The sequence below is a fragment of the Stegostoma tigrinum genome, chromosome 27 (assembly GCF_030684315.1).
Source record: "Stegostoma tigrinum isolate sSteTig4 chromosome 27, sSteTig4.hap1, whole genome shotgun sequence".
Classification (NCBI taxonomy): domain Eukaryota; kingdom Metazoa; phylum Chordata; class Chondrichthyes; order Orectolobiformes; family Stegostomatidae; genus Stegostoma; species Stegostoma tigrinum.
Window position 1 is genome coordinate 43,140,575 of NC_081380.1, and position 25,176 is coordinate 43,165,750.

At 40.6% G+C, this 25,176-nt stretch overlaps 1 protein-coding gene across 1 annotated transcript in view; it reads left to right on the forward strand.

The window, feature by feature from the left end:
- The window catches only part of med13a (mediator complex subunit 13a), a 204,798-nt gene that overhangs the window by 149,183 nt on the left and 30,439 nt on the right, over positions 1-25,176 (forward strand). The window contains 6 exon segments of the mRNA XM_059655412.1: positions 8,735-8,958; positions 9,097-9,289; positions 10,207-10,609; positions 14,950-15,169; positions 22,611-22,802; positions 24,023-24,246. Coding sequence (XP_059511395.1) covers positions 8,735-8,958; positions 9,097-9,289; positions 10,207-10,609; positions 14,950-15,169; positions 22,611-22,802; positions 24,023-24,246 — 1,456 coding nt within the window.

A 25,176-nucleotide genomic window follows, 5' to 3' on the forward strand; every position in this document is an offset into this window, starting at 1 on the left:
CATGTGTTCAGTTTTGGCTCCAGTACAGTCTGTTTGGATCCGTTCAGGTCCGTTTAGGCCCTTTGTGGTAGAAGAGAAAACTTTGATTAACCCACATGGACCTGAAAGTGAAGTTTTTTACCTTATGCTCAAACAGGAGGTACGCTGAGGTTGACCCTTTGCGGGGGGAAAAGAATAACTTTGCTTTTAGATCTGTTTTGGCTCATTCAGAGCAAGTGAAATTTTTCCTGAAGGGTGCAAACTTGGCGTATTTACGGGTCAGTTTTCCTCAGCTTATTAAAAAAAATCCTAGGTGTTTAGGTTGCTTTTTAAGTTTTCGGGCATGAGGACTAAAAGATGTGCAGATTAACAATACCACAAAAAAATGATAATCCATACTTTGTAGAATAAAGTTGAACGTCTCTACTACTATTTTTACTGTAATTTTCACCACAAGCACTTCACTCAAGAAATCTAGGTGAAACAAAGAACAAAGAAACCTACAGCACAGGAACAGGCCCTTCGGCCCTCCAAGCCTGTGCCGATCGAGATCCTCTGTCTAACCTGTCATCTGTTTTCTAACGGTCTGTGTCCATTTGCTCCCTGCCCATCCATGTACCTGTCCAAATATATCTTAAAAGATGCTAACGTGTCTGCGTCTACCACCTCCGCTGGCAACGCGTTCCAGGCACCCACCACCCTCTGTGTAAAGAACTTTCCATGCATATCTCCCTTAAACTTTCCTCCCCTCACTTTTTGAACTCATGACCCCTAGTAATTGAGTCCCCCACTCTGGCGGGGGGAAAAAGCTTTTTGCTATCCACCCTGTCTATACCCCTCATGATTTTCTAGACCTCAATCAGGTCCTCCCTCAATCTCCGTCTTTCTAATGAAAATAATCCTAATCTACTCAACCTCTCTTCATAGCTAGCACCCTCCATACCAGGCAACATCCTGGTGAACCTCCTGTGCACCCTCTCCAAAGCATCCACGTCCTTTTGGTAATGTGGCAACCAGAACTGCACACAGTACTCCAAATGTGGCCGAACCAAAGTCCTGTACAACTGCAACGTGACCTGCCAACTCTTGTACTCAATACCCCATCCGATGAAGGAAAGCATGCCGTAAGCCGCCTTGACCACCCTATTGACCTGCGTTGTCACCTTCAGGGAACAATGGACCTGAACACCCAGATCTCTCTGTTCATCAATTTTCCCGAGGACTTTTCCACTTACTGTGTAGTTCGCCCTTGAATTTGTTCTTCCAAAATGCATCACCTCGCATTTGCCCGAATTGAACTCTATCTGCCATTTATCTGTCCAACTCTCCAGTCTATCTATATTCTGCTGTGATTTCTGACAGTCCCCTTCACTATCAGCTACTCCACTAATCTTAGTGTCATCAGCAAACTTGCTGATCAGACTACCTACACCTTCCTCCAGATCATTTACATATATCACAAACAACAGTGGTCTCAGCACAGATCCCTGTGGAACACCACTGGTCACAGGTCTCCAATTTGAGAAACTCCCTTCTACTACTACCCTCTGTGTCCTGTTGCGCAGCCAGTTTTTTATCCATCTAACTAGCACACCCTAGACCCCATGTGACTTCACTTTCTCCATCAGCCTGCCGTGGGGAACCTTATCAAACGCCTTACTGAAGTCCATGTACATGACATCTACAGCCTTTCCCTCATCAATCAACTTTGTCACGTCCTCAAAGAATTCTATTAAGTTGGTAAGGCATGACCTTCCCTGTACAAAACCATGTTGCCTATCACTGATAAGCCCATTTTCTTCCAAATGGGAATAGATCCTATCCCTCAGTATCTTCTCCAGTAGATTCCCTACCACTGATGTCAGGCTCACCGGTCGATAATTACCTGGATTATCCTTGCTGCCCTTTTTAAACAAGGGGACAACATTAGCAAGTCTCCAGTCCTCTGGGACCTCACCCGTGTCTAAGGACACTGCAAAGATACCTGTTAGGGCCCCGGCTATTTCCTCTCTCCCTTCCCTCATCAATCTGGGATAGATCCCATCCAGACCTGGGGATTTGTCCACCTTAATGTCTTTTAGGATACCTAACACTTCCTCCTTCCTTATGTCAACTTGACCTAGACTAAGCAAACGGCTATCCCTAACCTCAACATCCGTCATGTCCCTCTCCTTGGTGAATACTGATGTGAAGTGCTCGTTAAGAATGTCACCCATTTTCTCTGACTCAGCGCATAACTTTCCTCCTTTGTCCTTAGGTGGGCCAATCCTTTCTCTAGTTACCCGCTTGCTCTTTATATATAAATAAAAGGCTTTGGAATTTTCCTTAACCATGTTTGCCAGCAATATCTCATGTCCTCTCTCAGCCCTCTTAATCCCTTGTTTCAGATTTGCTCCACATTCCCGATATTCTTGCAAAGCTTCGTCTCTTCAGTCGCCTAGACCTAATGTATGCTTCCTTTTTTCTCTTGGCTAGTCTCTCAATTTCACCTGTCATCCATGGCTCCCTAATCTTGCCTTTTCTATTCCTCATTTTCACAGGAACATGTCTCTCCTGCACACTAATCAACCTCTCCTTGAAAGCCTCCCACATATCAAATGTGGATTTACCTTCAAACAGTTTCTCCCAATCTACATTCCTCAGATCCTGCCGAATCTTGGTATAATCGGCCTTCCCCCAGTTTAGTACTCTTCCTTTAGGACCACTCCTATCCTTGTCCATGAGTATTGTAAAACTTAGGGAATTGTGGTCGCTATTTCCAAAGTAGTCCCCTACTGTAATATCACCCACCTGGCCGGGTTCATTCCCCAGCACCAGGTCCAGTATGGCCCTTTCCCGAGTTGGACTACATACATACTGCTCTAGAAAACCCTCCTGGACACACCTTACAAATTCTGCTCCGTCTTGACCCCTAACACTGAGTGAATCCCAGTCAATGTTGGGAAAATTAAAATCTCCTATCACCACCACCCTGTTTCTCCAACACTTTTCCATTATCTGTTTACATATTTGTACCTCTATCTCACTCTCGCTGTTGGGAGGCCTGTAGTACAGCCCCAGCATTGTTACTGCATCCTTCCTATTTCTGAGTTCTACCCATATTGCCTCACTGCTTGAGTCCTCCAATGGGCCCTCCTTCAGTGCGGCTGCGATATCATCTTTGACCATTACTGCAACTCCTCCACCCCTTTTACCTCCCTCTCTATCCCGCCTGAAGCATCGATATCCTGGGACAACTAGTTGCCAGTCATGCCCTTCCCTCAACCAAGTCTCAGTAATAGCATCCATAATTGTTATCTGAAACTGAATTTGAAATCCAGGTTTTAGCTCAGAGTTTTACAGAATCTAATTCATGGTAAGTGGTTTTTAAAAACTGCTGTTGGAATTAAAGGTGTAGTTTTAATTGATGTTTTGGAGATTTCGCACTCTGGCATGTGACTTGTCAGGCAAAATTTCAGCACATCTTTATAGCATCCTCGCCTTCAGAAGAATCATTTTGACTCAAAATGTTAACTGTTTTTCACTCCATGGATGCTGCCAGACTTGCTCAGTTTCTGCAACACTTTATTTCAAATTTTTAGCATCCGCTGTTGTCTTCTTTGGAGTTAGCATCTGATGGACTGCTGTACATTCCTATAAGCTGGTTCTTGAGACAGTTTCCATTTCCTCAATTCACACTTTGCCCTTTGAGTATTAGCTCTCAGAAAATGAATGCGAACCAACAGGCTGTTTGATACAGCTGTCTCAGCTCAGAATTCATATGTTGCCTTTCTGTTAAAGACTGCGAGCTAAACATTCTAAACCTTCATACTTAAGTTTTTGAAAATAGTGTCAGATAAGTAAATTTCCTCAACATCTCCCTTTTTCTTATGCTCTTTTTGTCTAATTAGGAGAGGTCTATTCAAACACTCAGTTCACAGTTCAAGATGATACTCCTATAGCATCTCAGTTGCTTTTATTCCGTTGGTTGTTCTTGTACCCTCAGTGAGGCTAGTACTTTTAAGCCATCCAGGTCCCCAAGATTAAGATCAGGTTCTTCTACAGTGAATTGTTTCACACTCCAACCATGACTTTCCCCACTTAATAAGTCGCTGTTTAATCTAGTCCAGTTTGTAACCTTTTGTGTCTCTCTAATATCTTATCCTCCCTTAACCGCTCCTCACTTAACCGCTCCTCCCTCTCTCTTTCTTTCTTCGTTGAGGGAGGGTACAGGATAGACTGTTGACCTGGTGAACTTTTGGAATAGCATGAAGTCAACCAAAACCATTCCGGGTTTCAGGTGCAGAAAGATTCACGCAAGATGGGCCATGTTAGGAAGGTCAGAATGTGAATTTGGGCTCAAATAGGAGGCTGAGGTTTGGAACAGTCTAGTTCAATCTGTGGTAATGTCTTAAATGGGGATGGAAGTGGTGACACTGATAAAGAGCCAGTGGCAGGATCTGGAAAGAGTGACCTTGATGTTCCCAGTGTTTAACTGGTGGAAGCTCCAGTTTATCCAAGATTGAATGTCAAACAAGTGGCCTGACAAAGAGTTACTAGTGGATTTGACATAATTGTTGGATAAGTAGAACTGAGTACCATTGACATTGAGGTGGAAGCTGACCTAAAGTGTGTAGATGATGTAGCAAAAGGCTAGCAACCAGATGCCTAAGACAAATTTTAGTAGATTAGAAGGCATTTCAATGCCACAGGAAAATTTAGAAATGTTTTAGCTACAAATGGATTGGTAGGGCAGATCTGAGCAAGAGAAGCACTCTAAGCTGAACAACACTCCTGGCAATGGCTGAAGATGGTGTGTTTGTCTCTGCTAAAAGGTGTGGAGAAGTTGAAAGGTTAGTATTATAGTTATAGATCATACATAATTTGGAAATGGGGGTGGGTATAGTACTGTTCAAAGAAGGAATAGGTTATGTGGTCATGAAGAGGAATTGGGAGCAGTACCTGATGGGAGGAAGCAGTTATAGAACATAGAACAATACAGCGCAGAACAGGCCCTTTGACCCTCGATGTTGTGCTGACCTGTGAACTAATCTAAGCCCATCCCCCTACACTATCCCATCATCGTCCATATGCTTATCCAAGGACTGTTTAAATGCCTCTAATGTGGCTACATTAACTACATTGGCAGGCAGGGCATTCCACACTCTTACCACTCTGAGTGAAGAACCTGCCTCTGACATCTGTCTTAAATCTATCACCCTTCAATTTGCAGCTCTGCCCCCTTGTACAAGCCAACGTCATCATCCTAGGAAAAAGGATATCAGTTGCAAAAATGGAAATTGCTGGTGAAACTCAGTAGGTCTGGCAGCATCTGTAGGAAGAAAGCAGATTCTTTACTGGACTTGAAATGTTAACTCTGCTTTCTTCCTGTGAATGCTGCTATACCTGAGTTTTTGTCAGCAATTTCTCCTTTTGTTTCTGGTCTCCAGCATCCACAGCTCTTTATTTTTATATTGATATCAGTTACCATAGGGTCCGGAAAGAGAAGTTGGGAGGTCTGTGCTGGTGATTCGAAATAAAAACGCTAGAGAAGGTGCTGAGACAATGCTTTGGTTTTGAAGAAGAGTCAAATTTATCTTGAAACATTAACTTTGCTCGGTACTGATACTGTCAGACCTGCTGAATTTTACCAACACTTTTTATTTGAATAATCAGCTCTTTAATTGGAATGGGTTTAAGCCAGCAGATGGTAGGTTTCCTGAACAAAATTGGAGAAGATGTGAGAGGAGATGGGCAGAGGCAGCTGAAAGAATGAATTAATTTTTATAGTGTAAAATGACTTTTGATAGTGATTGATTGTTCTATCCTCGGTGCTGAAGACAGTTGAAGTTCAAATCAAAAAACTGTTCTTAATTTAAAATGGAAGCTGTTTAGATCGCAGATTTTTCTTATTGAATCTGCTGGAATAATATAGCTCTGCAGTTCTCTAAAATTCAGGCTTCTATTTTGAGTCATCGGGTCAGTGCTGAGTTTTTGATATTTCTTCTTTTTATGATTAACGAGTGGCTGGTTGACTGTTGCTTAACGTGGCGTAACAAGTACTGATAGTTTCTGAAGAGGAATATCTTGTTTATGTGGTACTTTATCTTGTCCTTGGGATGCAACATTATACTTTACAACCAATGAATTGCTTTTTGAAGCCCGATAAATGTTGTTTAGCAGGTAGCTAGGTTTTCCATAAACAACGCCCCATGAGCACAAAACAAAACTGACTAGCTAAAAGTCGACCAGAATGCACGGTCAATTCAACTCCTCATTTGATTGATGCAGTGTGATGTCTTATCACTGCTGCAGAGGGTAGATAGGGTCTCAGTTTTGACCTTGCTTGAAAGGACAATGCAGCATGCCTCTGACAATGATAATGGGAACTGCAGATGCTGGAGAATCCAAGATAATAAAATGTGAGGCTGGATGAACACAGCAAGACCAGCAGCATCTCGGGAGCACAAATGCCTCTGACAATGTAGTTTTTCCTTGGTGCTGTGTTTAAGATTCAGCTGCGTTTTGAGCTCAGGTCTTAGGAATGTTGTTTAGATCTAGAATGTTTTGACTTGAGCAAGAGTGAACCGCTGAACCAAGCTGATTTAAATGAGTAAAATGAATCTTGTATGTCAATCTGAGAATGGTTTCAATGGTCCTTGTTTGAAAATAGATGGTGAAGAAACCAGCACAATTCTTAATACCTTAAGTCAAGCAAAAGGTTCCATGACTCCTATTTATTTGAATAATGTGTTGCGTAGACATCAATAACAGTACACTCTTCAGCAAATCCAACCTGGCAAAGTGCCACTTGATCATTAGCCAAGTAATGGAAAGGGTAGTATGTAGTGCTGTCAAGTGGCAATTGTTCCTAATAACCTGTGGACTGACATTCAGTTGAGTCAGTCAGCTCCTACCATGTTACAGATCTGAATTTCAGAGGTGAGGTGACTGTGATTACTTTTGGCATCAAGGAAACATCTTAGTGCCTGTGACAACAAAATTCCCCAGTAAAATGAAGTTGCTTGTTGGAATCATACTTTTCCCAAAAGAATTTTGTTGTGGTTGGTTAATCATCTCAGTTCCAGGACACCACTACAGGATTTCCTTCTGGAATATATTTTTCATCAAACTATTATGTGCTGTGACACACATCTGGAGCAGACGGGATTTGGACCTGGGCAGAGTTTGGCACGGTATCACTGTGCCACAAGAGCCCTTTCAGGACCTTTGTAGATATTTTCTAATCAACCCATTCAGAGATGTTGTTATACACTACCCGGTACAGGTGGGACTTGAATCTCTGTTTCCCGGCTCAGAGGTGGGTACAATACCATACAATACAAAGCCATAAAATCCCTTGATTTCATCAGGGTAAAGTATTTTCTGCTCAGCCTGTCCATGGATATTATAACATATCTTCGGAGTAGGTGGGACTTGACTTGACCCACAGGACCTTTCATCCTGACTCTGAAGCAGAGATAATGGGAACTGCAGATGCTGGAGAATCCGCGATAACAAAGTGTGAAGCTGGATGAACACAGCAGGCCAAGCAGCATCTTTGGAGCACAAAAGAGACTCTGATGAAGGGTCTATACCCCAACGTCAGCTTTTGTGCTTCTAAGATGCTGCTTGGCCTGCTGTGTTCATCCAGCTTCACACTTTATCTCTGATACTGAAGCAATCTGTGTTCCTGTGTAGCAGGGGCTGGGCAGCTGTCAGACAAGGGCTGATGAGTAGCATGAATGTTGCTTATTACTCGAGTGCCAGGTACTGACCATCTCCTCCAAGCGAGTCAAATCATTACTGAATCCTCCACTTCAAATATTTTGGGGGCTGCAATTGACAAAAAAACTGAACATGAATCACTCAAATATTTTGGCTACAAGGGTAGGTCATAGGCTAAGAATTATGCAGCAAGTAACTCACCACCTCTCTCCCCAAAACCTGTCCACCATCTTTAAGGCCCAAAATCAGTGATGGAATGCTCTCCATTTACCTGGGTGGGTGCAGCTCTGAAAATGCACCAGCAGCTTGACACAATCTAGGTCAAAGCATCATGTTTGGCTTTCTGTCACTACCTTCAACGCTGATACGTACCACCAGTAGTGTGCACCATCTACAAAATTCACATCAGCAACTCACCAGCGCAATTTCAATTGTCCCTTCTAAACTTGACTTCTACCACCCTAGATGGGCAAGGGCAGCAGACGTATTGGAGCACCAACACTTGCAAATTCCCCTTCCTGCTACACACTACCCTGATTTGAAACAATATCACTGTTCCTTCATTGTCAATGGGCTAATATATTGGCACTCACTTCCCAACAACACTAAAGAGGTACCCAACTCACCTCATCATTCATGGATTACACCTTAAGGCGGCTCACCATAAAAGGCAATAAATGCCTGTTTTTTGAGGTCCACATGCCAGAAAAGAAAATCACTTTGAATTTCCTTAATATTTAGCATACAGAATTAGAAGTTTTGCTTGTGGAGGTAGAATGTCAGCTTGCTGAGTCAAAAAGCTATTTATGTTTTGAAATTCTATGCCTAGATTATGAGCACAATTTGTTGTGATGGACTTAAAGTGGAGCGTTTAGTGAGGACAAACTGCTGCAAGAACCTCAAACTCTTCGGTCAGAAGATGAAACTACATTGTGCAAATTGTCAAAAGTCAATTTGTGGCGAGGAGACACATTGAAGCAAAGAGTCAAAAGTAGTGAATACTTTTGAAGATGTGGACCTTTGATTAACGAGCTTTCTTCTTGCACAGGTACAGACGAGTCTCCAGAGCCACTACCTATCCCGACGTTTATGTTGGGTTATGAATGTGATTTTGTGGTGTTATCTCCATTTGCATTACCATACTGGGAGAAGCTCCTTCTGGAGCCGTATGGATCACAAAGAGATATTGGCTATGTTGTGGTGTGCCCAGAAAATGAAGCACTTTTAAATGGAGCAAGAAGTTTCTTTCGCGACCTCAGTGCAGTCTATGAGGTAAATCATGTTTGATTTATGCGACTATATCTTAAATATCTTCAAAGTTAACATTGACAACTGGTATGACAGTTTGATGTGTAACCTTGATGCAGAATTCTTGATGAGAATGAACAAAAATTATTGTTTGAAATATAGTCCTGCAGACTTGGGCAGCACAGGCCCATCTCGAAATTGCTTCCTGATGGGATCATGAAAGTTGGGACCAAAGCAGCCTTGAACATTGCAGAGCAGCCGGTAAATGATTGGTTCTCTCAGCACTGTGTGAACGCTAGCAGTGAAGCATTTTCCAAACTGAAACTTTACGCTCAAGTGTGCAGACATGATCTGGGTAAGTGACTTGTGACAGCAGTTAAGATAATGAAATATCACTTTGGGATAATTTTACAAGTGAACAAATTTCTTGATCACTGTATTGGTTAAAGTTTAAATTTGTCTGAGTAAAAGCAAAATATTGAAAATTTCAGGATTTTCACAGGTATGGTGGGTCATTTATTGTAAAAAAAACACATCACAATAGTATTGAATTTGCCACATGCTCTGTCTGCCTTGTCAGTTCTGTTTTTGTTTAATTCTGGAATGAGAATGTAACAGTGGTGCCAAGTCTGTCCTATGCAGTACTTACAATATGGATTGCCCAAGCATTTTCCTCCCTGCAAATAAGATACATTTCATCAGTCACAGTTGCCAGTGGCTGCACACCATTATGCAGTGTTGTACAAAAGGAAGGCTTTAGAAAGCTTGGTTTCATGCTCCCATTTGCTTGAATGTGCTAATTGTTCCATCTCAGATTGTGAAAATATGCTGGAAATGGAAACAAAAAATTGCTCGTAATGCGCAATGCTTTCATCAGTTTGTTTTTTTTAAAAAAAAAATTAATATTTCAGGTTGAGGGTCATAATCACAACTATCAAAAGGTCTTAGCCTGAAAAACTAATTTTTAGGGTAATGGAATCATACAGCATGGAAATGGGCCCTTTGGCCCCTCTTGTCCATGCTGACCAGATTTCCTGAACTGAACTAGTCCCACTTGCCTGCGTTTGGCCCATGTCCCTCTGAACCTTTCCTATCCATGTCCAAATGTTTTTTGAATGTATTTCTTTTCTACCTGTTTAGTTTTCAAGACTGTGAATTTGCTGTGTTTTCAGCAGTTTTTGTTTTTAACTGAGAAATAGATGGCTTTGATAAATGCCTGAGAAATTTGAAGTTAATAATAAAATATTTTTAAAAAATTTCCTCTTGTTTCAGGTCCGTACCTTGCTGGTCAAACGTTGGACAGTTCATTGCTCTCGCAGCCTAACCCCGTTTCCTCTTGCAGTCGATCCAGTACGTTACAAATTCCTGCACAAGTTTCTGCTGGGGGTTCATCTGCATCTTCCACATGTGTTCCTGTACCATCAGGTACTTTAGCAAACACTGCCATAACAGCCACAGTCGCCAATTGTACTACTACAAATGTAGCCTCAGTACCTGTGAACCTGGCCAGCGTATCTTCTGCAGTAAAGCCGTCTTCCTCTTTTCCTCCATTTGCACATTTGAATAATTCCTCCAGTGTTGTTACTGCTCAGGGTTCAACCTCCCAGCAGAGTAATGGTATCTCTGAGTCAGCAGTTGGTGGAATGGGACAACAACACCAGGAACCTCCAGAGAGGTAAGATTGATTTATTTTGTGTGATCTATGTAATTGCAGTGCATTTTATGTGTAAGTGTTAATATCTAAAGTCATATGCCGTTCTTAAAACATAGTTACTTCTTTTGTGATCATTGTTTCTGGGTGCAAAAAAGATTGTAAGGACCACGGTTTCCTCGCTAATCTGTATATAGAGTAGTCAGTAGACGTTTAAATTATAAATTGCAGTTGTTGTCACACACACTATATTTTCAGGTTTAACAACAGATAAAGGTTAGTAGGAGGCGGCCCTCGAGCCTGTCTTTCCATTCAGCCAGATGATGGCTGATCTTGCGCTAATATCCATTTACCCTTGTCTCTTAGCTAGCACTAACCTGTCAATTTCAGATTTAAAATGATCTATTCAGATAGGAAATATTTATTACATTCATTTCATTCTTAGTATTGCATCCTGGCTTGGATTTTAAGTTATGCCCTTGCTGTAATCTCCTTCACCAGCAGAAAAGATCTGCTGTGAATTCTTGTTATCAGCTCATTTAGGGCTACAAAAACTTGAATAAATCCACTTGTTAACCTTCTGTGTTCCAGATGATGTAAGCCTAGTTTGTGAAATTTATATTCATAACTTTGGAACTCGGGCAATATTCTAGTTAATCTGTGTTGCACTCCTTCTGGTGCTTTTATAATCTTTCTAAGACAATCCTTTCTAAAACAATATTGAGTACTTCATATGTTGTTCCACCAGTGTTTGTTGTGTACTGAATTAAGAAAATGGGACTATCTCGCGTGTCCTGCAGAGCCAAAATAGACTTGATAGGCAAAATGGCCTTGTTGTGTACTGATGTACACAACAAGGCCATTTTGCCTATCAAATCCATTTTAGCTCTGCAGGACACGCTAGATAGTCCCATTATCTTAATTCATTTAGCCCTGCAGGTTTATTTTCTTCAGGTGCCAGTTGTAAGGCAGTATTTTAAAAAATGTTTCTACATTTTCGATAGTGGACTGAAATAGGAAACCAAGTATTGTGCAAGGGATTGCTGCACATTTTAAAATCAAGCTTCCAAAACTTAGTGTAACTGCTGTTTACACTACTGCCTGTACAAGCCGTGAAAGTAGATTACTATAGAATGACTGGCCTCGGGAACTCTGTGCAGACTGAGATTTGGCTGGCAGCAGTAAACTAACAACTCCACAGACTAATGAGTAGACTTCTGTCTGTCAATAAATGTGGTTGTGTAGCTTGTGGATGGGACTATAGCAAGAAGCCTTCAGACTTATGGAAGTGGAGTTTGGTGCCCTTTATTGCTACTGTAGAAAAATACCTAATGCATGATGAAAACCAACTTATTTTCCCTCACCAGTTGCTGTAGACTGTGGCTCTTAACCAATAAGTCAGACTTTATAATTTATGAACTAGTCGCTCTGTGCCTGCTGTTTCAAAGTGAAAACATTTGGAGAAGATCAATGAGCAGTGTTTTTCTAAAAACACATTGTTCATGGATTGTGGGTGTCGCCTGTGTTTATTGTCTGTTGCTAGTTGTCCTTGAAAGTAGTGATGAGCTGTTGCCTTGAACCATTGTACTCATGTGCAGCAGATAAAACTCTGTGCCGTTATGGAGGGATGTCAGGATTTTGATGCAATGACAGAGGAATGGTGATATATTTCCAAGTTTGGGATAGTGAGTGGTTTGGAGGGGAACTTGCAGGTTGTGTTCAAGTACCTGTCCTCCTATATGGTAGTGGGTTTGGAAAATGCTGTCTAAGGAGCCTTGATGAATTTCAGCAATGCATCTTGTAGGTGGTGCGCACTGCTGCTACTGAGTATTGGTGGTGGATGGAGTGGATGTGATGCCACGCTTGGAAGTTGCTTTGTCCTGAATGGTATCGAACTTTTGAGTGTTGTTGAAGGTGTACTTGTCCAGGTAAGTGGGGTATTCCATCTGACTTGTACCCAGTGGATGATGGAAGGATTTTTGAGGATCAGAAAATGAGTTACTGAAGGAATTGTAGCCTCTGATCTGCTCTTGTAGCTGCAGTATATGACTGGTCCAGTTTGGTTTCTGGTCAGTGATAAGCCCAAGAAAATTGGTAATGATTTAATGATGGCGATACTGAATGTCAAAGGACAATGGTTAGATTCTCTCTTGTTGGACAAGGTTATAGCCTGGCATTTGTAATGTGATATATTACTGTCATTTTACAGTCCAAGGCTAGATATTGTCTGGGCCCTGCTACATTTGGTCCTGGTCATGGTAATGGATGTGAACATGGACAACTGAGGAGATGCAAAATTATGCTGAATATTGTGCAATCATCCTTGCAAAGTCTTGGCAAGCCAAAAGTATCATCTCAGCAGACCAGTGACAGGGGCCATTGAACTGTCTACCCAGAATTTTCCTCCATCCATAACTCCGTGTGTGTGTGTGTGTGTGTGTGTGTGTGTCATGAATTCATAAGGGGTTTAGAGCGAGTTACACGTCGATAGTTCATAGTTTACCTGTAGCTCGGACCTATTTATTTGCATTAAATAAGAAATCTTTTAAGTATGGAAACCCAGCCTGTCCTTTCTTAATCTAGGCGTAAAGGATAAGTAAATTGGGGAATTTCAAATCCATTGGTAAAATCTTGTACTTTTTGTGCTGACTTCAGGAGTGCTAGAACTTGGTTTCCAACACACAATTTCTCTTGGAAGTGATCCAATCCAATTTCCTTTTGAAAATGTTGCTTCTATTCCGACCATCCTTGTGCGCGGAAGTTCCAGTCATTATTGCTCGTTTTGATAATAAAAAGTTCTCCCTCACAATCCTACTTCAGTGTTTGCTCAAAATCTTAAACCGCATTGTTTTCTTGTGTTATCAGCTAAAGGGCACAGATTTTCCTTGATTTACTCTACCCAGACTTGTCATAATCTTTTACACTGCTGTAAAATCACTCCTCAATCTCCTCTGTTTTAAGGAGAACAATCCAGTTTTTCCAACCTGTTCTTGTGACCAAAGTTCGTCATCCCAGGAAACATTCTTGTAAATGTCTTTTGAACTTTTTCACAGATTCTTGGTTCTTTCCAAAAGTATAACTAGTTGCAGCACTTCAGTTGGAACTGGATCAGAAGCATTTCTCTTGGGCCTTGTGGTATTTGCAGATATAACAGCAGTACCGTGAAATGAACTGCAGTAGTAATGCAACAAATCTTAAGAGGGCATTTCATAAATCCTGCTTTTGTTTTCCTGTGAATATTATATCTCATGTACTTCTCAGAATCCTGAGTGTTATAATTTATCACAGATTTAGGAAAATATATTTTAAAAATTACATACTTCCTGCCTCGATCAGTTTATAAGATGTTGTGTTTATGTTTGGACCAGTATCACAAAAGAGCTACTGAAGCATTGGCCTTTTCAAAGTAATGCACTAAGTAAATAGCTCAACCTAATATTCCTCATTATAGGTTTGCAAGATGGTCTGCTGCAAAGCAATAGATCAGCAGAGGTACTTGCGATACTGTCCTAGTAGTGGTGCTGTCCCAATCTGGTAATTATGAATCCCTAAATTGCCGTTTGTGGTGAGGGTTATCCATGGCGTTTAATCCTCTAACTCCTGCAAGAGGAATGAACCAACATCTTTTTAAATCCTTGAGAATTTGTTCTTTTCAATCCAAGCTTGACCTCCAACCTGATTCCAGTGGGGTGAGTTACAGAGACATTTTGGCTGTAGATGGCCTCTCTTTTTCTACCTTGGATCCTGACAGTCTTGCTTGTCAGAAAGTTTCAGGAAACCTTGGACTTTCACTCTGTGTATCAATGACAATGTGAATCACAAGGGCCTAATGTTCTCAACACTTTCCTGGGGCTCTGAAGACTTAATAATCCAACCACTGGAAACACAGATACTGCTACTGTTGTCTCCAAGTATGAATCCTTTGCATCTTCCTTCCAGTGATTAATCCAAGCCTACCTTTTAATATTTGATAACCACATCACACCGGCCTCTTGTTAGACAGTCACTAAACAGGTCATGTCACTCCCTCATTTCATCTTAATTAAAACAGTGGTCCAAAACAAACCATCTTAAAGTCTTAAGGTTGTTGCAGTGTCATCTTAGGATAGTATGTGTTATAAGCATATGCCCACAGTTGGATTGAGACTGCCCCAGTTGATTTGCCTGAGGATCTTTTCAGCCTGCTGTCTTCAGAAGACTCATCTTTTCATGATGGGCTAGATTTTCTTCAAAAAGATATTGGCTAATACTGTTCATTTTGGTGTTGCAAAAGCCCTGTTTTGTATTATTGCTGAAACACCTTAGATAATTATATGTAATCTGTGTTGTCCGATTTAATTTTTATACTTTATTTCTATTTGTAGCACCATGGAAAGGGATAAAATTGGGGTCCCAACGGAGGGGGAGTCTCATGCCATCAATTATCCACCATCCATCGTTGTGTACATTGTGGATCCTTTTACTTACAATGCAGAGGATGAAAGGTCGTCATCTTCAAATGTTTGGACACTCGGGCTATTGCGCTGCTACCTAGAGATGATTCATTTCTTACCACAGAACGTCAAGAATGCAATATCTGTGCAAGTGAGTGCACTTTTAAATGTTGGAGGGTACAGTAAATAATTATAGAAGAGAGAGAGTATTTTGTAACGTGTTTTCTCAACTAGTACAAGTTGCCATCTCATCCCATTTACTCTTATGTTCCCTTCTAGTAGTGCAAAACATGGTCTTCCATGTGGTAGGATGTAAAGGAAATGTATTGCATTTTTTGTTTGGCAAAGCTTGAAGTTTGCATGTGTAGAGTTTCTTCAAAGCCTGTATTCATTTTACAAAAACATTATATAGTTATAGGGTTTTTTAAAACTAACTTATCTTTCAAAACTGTACTATTATCATCTTGTTGTTCTAAAAATTTCCAAAAATTGCTGTGGGTTTTTGCCCCCCCCCCCCCGCAGAGTAAATAATTTTAAATTAATTATACAGGCTTGGAATAGCTGCTTTTCAAGTTAAAGCACTTTGATGTTGCTTTAGCTCAGCGGTTATTGCACTCTTGTCTCTTTGAGTGGGTTCACAACACACTTCAGCCTTTTCAAATTTGGTTTAAATAATCATATAATTCACTTAATGTTGGGGAAGGTGCCAGTAGTCAGATTATTTTACACTTGCCCTGCTTAACAGGCTGATTTTAATGCATTCATATTTAAGTATTCTTTAAAACCATATTATTAGTGATGTTGTCCATTCAGTTTTACCCCAGCTTGTCTACTTGCATCTTAAACTTTTTCCAATACTTTTGTCATTATCTCTCATTTTTTAAAATTATCATGCTGATCTGAGTCCCTTTACTGTCATCCATACAATCTTCCAATTTGTGTGAATTGTTTATACCTTTGTTCCTGCTACCCCATTGCATTTTTCTGTGGTGAACAATGCCTTAGAGAAGTAGCTAATTCTTTAAAAAAAATTAATATCTTATGCTATCATAATACTGTAACCAGGCATTATCTACTTAAATCTATCTGTTTAAATTACTCTTCGATTTGGAGTTATTTTAGTAAAATTAGAGTTATTATCAAGGGGTCTGTATTTAGTTCAGCAGGAAATGTTTGCAGTGGGCCATTTGTTTGAACAGTGTTTTCTCAGCTTGTGCGTATGTAATCTGTTTGTTTTGATCTTTGTAGTCCTCTGCGGTACAGGATCTGAACAAAATAATGGATGTTCATGTATGTGTAACTGAACTGTTCCCATGCCAGTACCAGCTGCTCTGAGGACAGTGTTATGCAGTCTGCATGTTTTTCATACAGATGTGGACCAAGGGGGGAATCTGGTCACAATGTCAGTTAATAGCAAAAACAAAATATTCCTTTGCATTTCAAATTATGTTGATTTCTTGTTTTTGTTAGTTTAGTTGCTTAACATTTGATCAGGACTCTGTGATTTTGTTCAGTTTCGATTAAATTCTTAACATCAATTATCACTTGAGTAGATCCTTTCATTTGGGAGGAGGGGTGTGATTGATGAAATAGAAAGATGTAAATGGAAGTATTGTGTTAAAATATTCTGCACTTAAATGATGCTGTTGCTTGCCATATGTAGTACAAGTTACTTTTGCCCTAAAACACTCGTTAGATTGAGTTAAGTAGATGGGCGTTAAAGCAATTTAAAAAGTTATGATTTCTTAGAAGCTAGTCTTTTTGTGCTGCTGCTAATTCCTAGTGGCTACTTTAGGAGGAGTGAAGAGGCCAAGATTGTTGCTTCTTTGGGTCAGAAGATAGTATTGTATATTGCAGTTGAGCAAGAGCATTGTGAAGGAACATGACAATAGTATTCATTTTTCACAAAAGCAATACACCACTTTGCTGTAAACAGCTCCATTGGAAGTGAAGTTTTCTGTATTTAGTAGATCATATTCAGCAGAGCAGCTGAAGTGTAAATAGGGGCAACATGTACAAAGGGTTTTGAAATGCAAAGGAATATTTTGTTTTTGCTGTTAATTGACATTGTGACCAGGTACCCACCTTGGCCCATATCTGTATGAAAAAAACATGCAGACTGCCTAACACAATGCTTCCTGGACTTTTTCCCAATAGGATCCCATTTTAATCCCTCAGTCTTTGTGCAGACCCAGATGATTTTTGGGGTTTGAGAGCTGTAGGGGAGGGATGGAGGTTTAGTAGCTGTCAGTTCTTTAGGAAGGGAAGAATGGCACCAAAATAAAACGTAACAGCATGACAACAACTTCCAGTATTTAAAGTCTACAGTTCAGTTTAAAGTAGGAAATTGTATTTTCAAAAATCTGTAACTATTTTGGTGAAAATCTTGTGCTATGTACCAGGCCGAATGAGCCACAAAGCAGACATGTTGTGGCACAGTCTCTCAAAGTCTGGCAGTGTGGCTTATTGTGCGCCTCTAATCTCCAGTTGACATCCAAACCTGATCAGTGTTGAGATTTGATGCAAACCACTGTGTTCAACCAAAAAATGGGTGTGGTCAAGTCGGAGACGATGGCCTAGTGGTCTTATTCATGGGGATAGTAATTCACGCACTGAGGTAATACTGTGTTTGAATTCTGTCATGACAGACAGTGGAATTTGAATTCAGCCCGGAATTTGAATTCAGCCCGGAATTTGAATTCAGCCCGGAATTTGAATTCAGCCCGGAATTTGAATTCTAATGTTGACCATGAATTCATTGTTGATAGTTGCAAAAATCTACCTGGTTACTGTTGCCCTTTAGGAATGGAAATTGCTGACCTGCATGTGACTCCAGATTCACAGCAATGCAGTTGACTCTTAAATATCCTCTGAAATTGCTTAGCTAGCCTAGGTGTCGTCAACTTTGATTGTGGACTCATGGCATCAGGTCAAACATGGGTAATGAAATCACCTGCTGGCCTGTTTGGATTTCCAGAATGCCTTTGACAAGATGCAACATAAGAAGCTGCTAAATAAGATTGGAGCACATGGTGTCAAGGGCACAGTGCTGGTATAGATAGAAGATTGGCTGACTGGCAGAAAGCAGAGAGTTTGCAGCCAATGACTAGTGGATTTCTGCAACAGTCAGTGATGAGACTACAACTTCCATGACATTCTTTAATCTGGAGGAAGGAACTGAGGACATTGCTGCTAAGTTTGCAGATGCCGCCAAAATAAGTCTACTTGGGACAGCTGGCTTCCACACTGCAGGGATTCTGTGATTCTATGATTCGAAGTGGAGGGACAGATAATATTGAGGAAGCAAAGGCTGCAGGAAGATTTAGATAGACTAGAAGAGGGAATAAAGAAATAGCAGATGGTAAACAGTGTGAATGTGACATTTGTACTTTAGTAGGAAGAAAGAGGTGTAGACTATTTTCTAACTGGGGAAAGGCTTCATAAGTCTGAAACACAAAGAATCTTAAGAGTCCTAGTCTAGGATTCTCTTAACCTTAACATCAGGGTTGAGTTGGCAGTTAAGAAAACAAGTGCAGTGTTGGCATTCGTTTCAAGAGGGCTAGAATACAAGGGCTGAGATGTACTGCTGAGGCTGTATAAGGCTGTTGTTAGATCCCATTTGGAATTTTTTGAGCAGTTGTGAGCCCCACATTAAAAGTTGTGCTGGCCTTGGAGAGGGTCCAGAGGAAGTGTACAAGAATGATCCCAGGGATGAAGAGCTTGCCCTTTGAGTAATGGTTGAGGACTCTGGGTCTGTACCCAATGGAGTTTAGAAGGATGAGGGGGGATCTGGTTGAAACATATAGAATACTGAATCCTGGATAGGGTGGATGTGGAGAAGATGTTACCACTTGTAGGAGAAACTAAGACCCGAGGGCACAGCCTCAGAGTGAAGGGATGACCCTTTGGAACTGGGATGAGGAAGTTTTTTTTATCAAACCCAGAGGGTGGTTAATCTGTGGTACTCATTGCTGCAGAGGGTTGAGGAGGCTAAGGTATCAAGTGTACTTAAGACAGATAGATAGGTTCTTGATTGGTAAGGGGATCGGGGTTACTGGGTGAAGGCAGGAGAATAGGGTTGAGAAACCTATCAGTCAAGATTGAATGGCAGAGCAGACTCAACAGGCAGAATGGCCGAACTCTGCTCCCATATTTCAGTATTAAAATTACCACATCATTGTGTTGAGTGGCACTGTCATTGTGCTAAATGGGATAGAATAGATCCAGCAACTCAAGGCCGTATCCATCAGCAGCCAAATTGTATCAACCCTGGTTCAATGAGTGCAGGAGGGCATGTCAGGAGCAGCACCAGGTATACCTAAAAATGAGGTTTTTAGTTTCTAGTGAAGCTACAAAACAGGACTATTTGCCCGCCAAACATCATAATCAGCAAGTTATGAAGCTAAAACAATTCCACAACCGGCAGGTCGGATCTAAGCTCTGTAGTGGGGTCACATCTAGTTGTGAATGATGGTGGACAATTAAAGGACTCACTGGAGGATATTGGAAACAACCCTCTCTTCAATAATGGGGCAACCCAGCAGATTTGTGCAAAGGGTAAGTTTGAAGCATTTGCAACAATCATCAGTGAGAGGTGCAGAGTGGATGAGCCATCTCTGCCATTTCTGGCTCACAGATGCCAGACTTCAGCCAGTTTGTTTCACTCCACATGATATCAAGAAGTGGTTGAAGGCAATGGGCCCTGACAATTTTCTGGCAATAGTACTGAAGATTTGTGCTGCAGAACGTATTGTGCCCCTAGCCAGGCTGTTCCAGTGCAGCTACAAAACTGACATCTCCTGACCATGTAGAAATTTGCCTAGGTACACATAATGCAGGACATCCCAACTCAGCCACTTACTGCCCCATCAGTCTTCTCTCAGTCATCAATAAAGTGATAGAAAACATCATTAACAGTGCTTTTGTGCTGCACTTAAATAGCAAAAAGATAGTGGCTGACATTCTATTTAGATGCCACCTTGACCACTCGGCTCCTGACCACAGTACTGTGTTGGTCTAAACATGGACAAAAGAGCTGAATTCCAGAGGTGAGGCACCAGTGACTGACTGGCTATCCTTGATATCAAGACTGCTATTAAAGCACCATACCAAGTGTGACATCAAGTAACTCGATCAACACTGGAGTTGATGGGAATTAGAGGTAAAACTCTCCACTGATTGGAGTAATACTTGGCATAAGAGAAGATGGTTTTGAGGTCCAGCACTGTAGCTCCAGGACACCCCTGTAGAAGTTCCTCAGGGTACTGTCTTTAGCTGCTTCATTAATGACCTTTTCCTTCATCATATGGTCAGAAATGGGGATGTTGGCTGATTACTGCACAGTCTCAATCCACATGCATGTATCCTTGGATGCTTTTCAGGTGTAGTCCATTTCTAAATGCAGCAAGACCGGAACAGTGTCTGAAAAGGACGGAAAAGTGGAAAGTAACATTAGTGCTGCACCAGTGTCAGGCATTGACCATTTTCAACAAGAGGGAATCTAACTGTTATTCTTTGATATTCATTTCTATCGCCATCGTTGAATTATGTACTATCAAAATCCTCAGGCTTACAATTGACCAAAACTGAACTGGACTAGGCACAAAATACTGTGGCAATAAGAGCAGGTCAGAGGCTGGAAATACTGCAGTGAATAACTTACCTCCTGACTCCCCAAAGCCTGTCTCCCATCTTCAAAGCATAAGTCAGGAGTTTGATGGAATGCTCCCAGTTTACTTGGATGAGTGCAGCCCAAAGGCATTCAGGAACCTTGACATCATTCAGGACAGAGCAACTGGTTTGAAACCACACAAGGAAACATCCACTCCTCCCACTATCGATGCTCAGTAGAAGCAGTGTGTACTTTTTCAAGAGGCACTGAAGAAATTCAACAAAGCTCTTTAGGCAGTATAGCTATGGGAATATCACCACCTGCATGTTCCCCTTTAAACCATTCACCATCCTTCCTTGAAAATGTGTCACTGGGTCAAAATCCTGATATCCCTCCCTAAAGGCACTGTGAGACTACCTACAGAATGTGGACTGCAGCGGTTCAGGAAGGCATCACCTCACCAACACCTCGAGCAATTAGGGTTGGGAAATAAATGCAGGCTCAGCCAGTGACACACATCCCTTGAATAAGTGTATAAATCAAAAGGACTTAAGGCTACCAGTGTGAAACTTGTTCTTTACTACCACCAAACTGTGAGCATTGTGCTTCTATATTCCAGAACCTTGGAGTCAGTTCCAGACATTCAAAACAGAGTATCTGTACCATGGCCTGTATTATAACCTGGGGCTTGACCTCAAAATTTCACCTGATGACCCCACTGGGATTATAACCTATAATTTGGAATCCCTAGCCTAGTCATTCTGAATTGTCCTGTTGTTGTTTTTGTTTTATTATTGTTAAACTGCATACTCTACAAATGCAGACCATCATCTTAAGCTGCCTTGATTTCCATTTAATCCTTTTGAATTATCCCAGCTTTTTACCCTTCATATAAATGGTTAGTGATGTTATCTCTGATAGTTGCGTAACAGCCTTTATTTACACCTAACTAATGCAAACAAGTTTTCACATACCACTTATGAACTTTATCCCTCCCAAAGGACTATGCCAACATGTATTGATTATAGCACCTAATAAATGCCCACTGTCCAAAGTTCATAATACAAGAAAGAATGTTTCTAATCCATATTTCTTGTATCATTTGCCTTTGTTGAAACCCATTTGCAGCAGTTTTACCTGTTTTAGTCTATTTATGCCAGTATAGTATAGTTTTATGCTTCCATCTACATTGTTTTCTATATTGCACTAGTCTTCGTGTCTTTGGTCACCTTGGACATTGGCAGTCTGTTATCTAAGATTACTTGTACGTATGGTGAATAATTAAGTCTCCAAAATATTATTTTGTGCCAGTACTAGTCAGAGCATGGAAGGAAATAGAAAGATGATCTGTGTTGTCTGATTCTGATTTGATCTCTCAATGGGTGAGGTATATATGAGGAATTGGATTGTGTTTAGCCTCTAGCCCTTCCTCCTGCTTTTTATGGTCCCACTTATTATAGTAAAACAATCTATTGAAATTTATTTCTCCATTTATAACCTTCAAAAACAATGTTTTGATTATGAAATTAAAAGGTGCCAATCCTGTGGAACCACATTTCAGCATAAGCACTTGTTACTTGTCTCCTCATTGTTAGTAATGACCGAATGCATTACAGAGTAGCACGCAGATGATAAAAAAAGGAGGAATGACTTGAATTTCTGAAGTGCTGTTTACAACCTTGGCATCTGAATGCCAGCAAAGTACTTTTGAAATATAGTCACTGTTGTAATATGGACAACAGTTTCAAGTTTCTCTGAAGCAGCCCATCTTACTTTTCGCTTATATTATTCTTGCATGTTTCAGGAGTAATGTTTGAAACAGCTAGCAGTCCTAATTTAAACATTCAGCTAGGGCATTGTATACATTATTGAGATTGGAGCTTTTCAGTAGAGTTAGATTTTAATAAGGCCTACTTGTTTAAAAATTTTAACGATCTGAGCCTAGGTTCACTTCCAGTTTTTATTTATCTTTTCTTTGCAGATTGTTCCATGTCAGTATCTGTTACAGCCTGTGAAAAATGATGATCGGCACCTGTACTCCCAGCACCTTAAATCTTTGGCGTTTTCTGTGTTCACGCAATGCCGGAGATCATTACCACCCTCCACCTACGTAAAAGCACTGACTGGCTTTGGCCCAGGATTGGCCTTAGACAGCACCTTAAAGAGTCCAGATGTGAGTAAATTCTCTTCATTTCACAGCCTTCGCATACCTAAGCAGCCTGGTCCACTTCTGATTGATGGCAGTTCTCCTGAAGACAAAATGGCCAATACGAATATGTCTTTTGCTTTTCCCCAGCTCAAGCATTGAATGTGTTTTTTTTTCCCTCAGGTTATTTTGTGCTTGTAAGAAATAGCTTGTGTAGAGTTTCTCTTGAGCCAAAGTTTAATGCCCTGATAAAACTTCTGCTTGATATTTTTGGAGTGTTCTGTTTCAAAAGAGGAATTTCAACAGGCAATATCTTTTTATACTATGATTTCTTATCCAATTTGGGAGTAGAATATGACTACAAGATTTGAAATGCATCAAAGGGGTAAAGATTGCAATTGGATGTAAAAGATAGGAACAAAATATGAATGAGAGGTTTTTCACTAAATACTTGTACTTCCCTTGGTATTTTATACCCGTAGTGGGAGACTACTTTGGTTAACCTGTATGTCTGTGATAAAGGAAACCCTCTAAAATCTGGGAGTACAAAGTAAAGTTTGTAGTTTATGATCTGGAGTATTTTGACACTGAATTTCAGTTAGAATTGAACACATTGGGAATCTTCCTAATGTTGGCTGTGCATGTTTATCCGTAGGTAACAAGAGCACAGAAAATGGCTATCTGCTGGTACTATGCCAAACTAGAGACTGGAGCATTCAGACCAAATCAGCAATGCATGCCACCTGTTCAACTGGAAATTGGTCTCAGTTTATGTCCCACTGGTTAGGACAGCTGCAGTATGATATTTTTATCCCTTAGAGGCTGATGGACTCTGAAGAAACATTGGCATTATCTCAGACGATGTCATTTTCACATGAGGTTGTGGTGCTATGCTGCAGCTCAGGAATGTTTTTGATGGCACAATGCCATACCTTTCAATTCAGCTGGATGCCCAGGACCATAATGTTTTAGTATTGTACTATATCTTGTAATTAAGATGATAATTCTTAATATGTAATAGCCCCACGCTTAAAAAAAAACTCCTCCGATGCAATTTTTATTCCATTTCCACCTCATTAAAAGGCTAGGAAGTGAAATAACCCTTGAGAAATTTAAGGGTCTTAAACTCCTTGTTGTGCAACAGTACCATACCAGGAAGTGCATTTACTCATTGGTCTATTTATTATGTTGAAATATTTAAAATATGACCCAATTCAGAATCTACCTTTTTTTTCTTTTTGCTACAGAGACCAGAGCATTTGCGGATTTACAGCCCGCCGTTTATCTTGGCTCCAGTGAAGGATAAGCAGACTGAGCTGGGAGAGACATTTGGAGAGGCGAGCCAGAAATACAATGTTCTTTTTGTTGGCTATTGCTTGTCACATGATCAGAGGTGGTTGCTTGGAACATGTACCGATCTCTATGGAGAGATGCTGGAAACCTGCATCATTAATGTAGATGTACCAAACAGGTACGTTGACAACAGAAAAATATCAAAATGTACACTAACTCACCAGTCCAGTAAAAAAAAAAGTTTGTCTTAAAATTGCTAGCAGCTGAGACTGGCACGAGTTTACAGGAAAGATCAGATCATTCTAGTTAGTCTGTAAGGTGCATAGTGTCTGTGTTCACATGGAAAAAAAAAATTATGTAAACTTGCTTGCACGTTGAAATAAATAAAGCAACCATTAGAAAGACATACAGTGTAAAACGTGGAGAATCATGTGAAAGATACTTAGTTCAGAAGAGGCTGAACAAAATGTTGTAGATAATGGCTTAACTGTAAACACCAAAAAGACACCTTGATAACTAGTAGGAATATCTTGGAAGATTGAATTAAATAGTGCCACTTTGGATCAAGTTGATAAATTGGCCTATTTAAGATAAATGATGACAAGGTCATAGCTGTTAGAAGGATGGAGATGGCCAGAAGAATATTAAACAACAAGAAAGCTCCAGTTTATATTCAGTTTTCCTGTATGCCTTAAACTTGGGCAACAAATAAATTCTGTGAAGGGAAGTAGAGACTTTTGAAATGTTGAAAGGATTAATGGGACAAGCAGTAAATGCTGCCTGGCTAGCCAGTAATTCTAACCCCTGTGAATAAGAAAAAACAGTTTCCACATATGGACCATAGGAGAAATGAAGCGGTACTTGAGATTGCAAGAGTGAAAAGAATTCTTAAAAATAGGTGGCGTACAGAAAGGAAAATACTGGTATTTTCAGTCCTTTGATCAGAGCTGAAAAGCTGTGGAGTTCTAGGAGGACAGCACAGGACTCACCCCGGGTACAGTTGGATGACAGATGTGGTGAGTCAATCCGTTGTCTGTAGTTAGAGGTGATCCAACCTTTTTTTAATCTTCAAACCCACACAGCTGTCTATACATGCTTCCTCAGACTC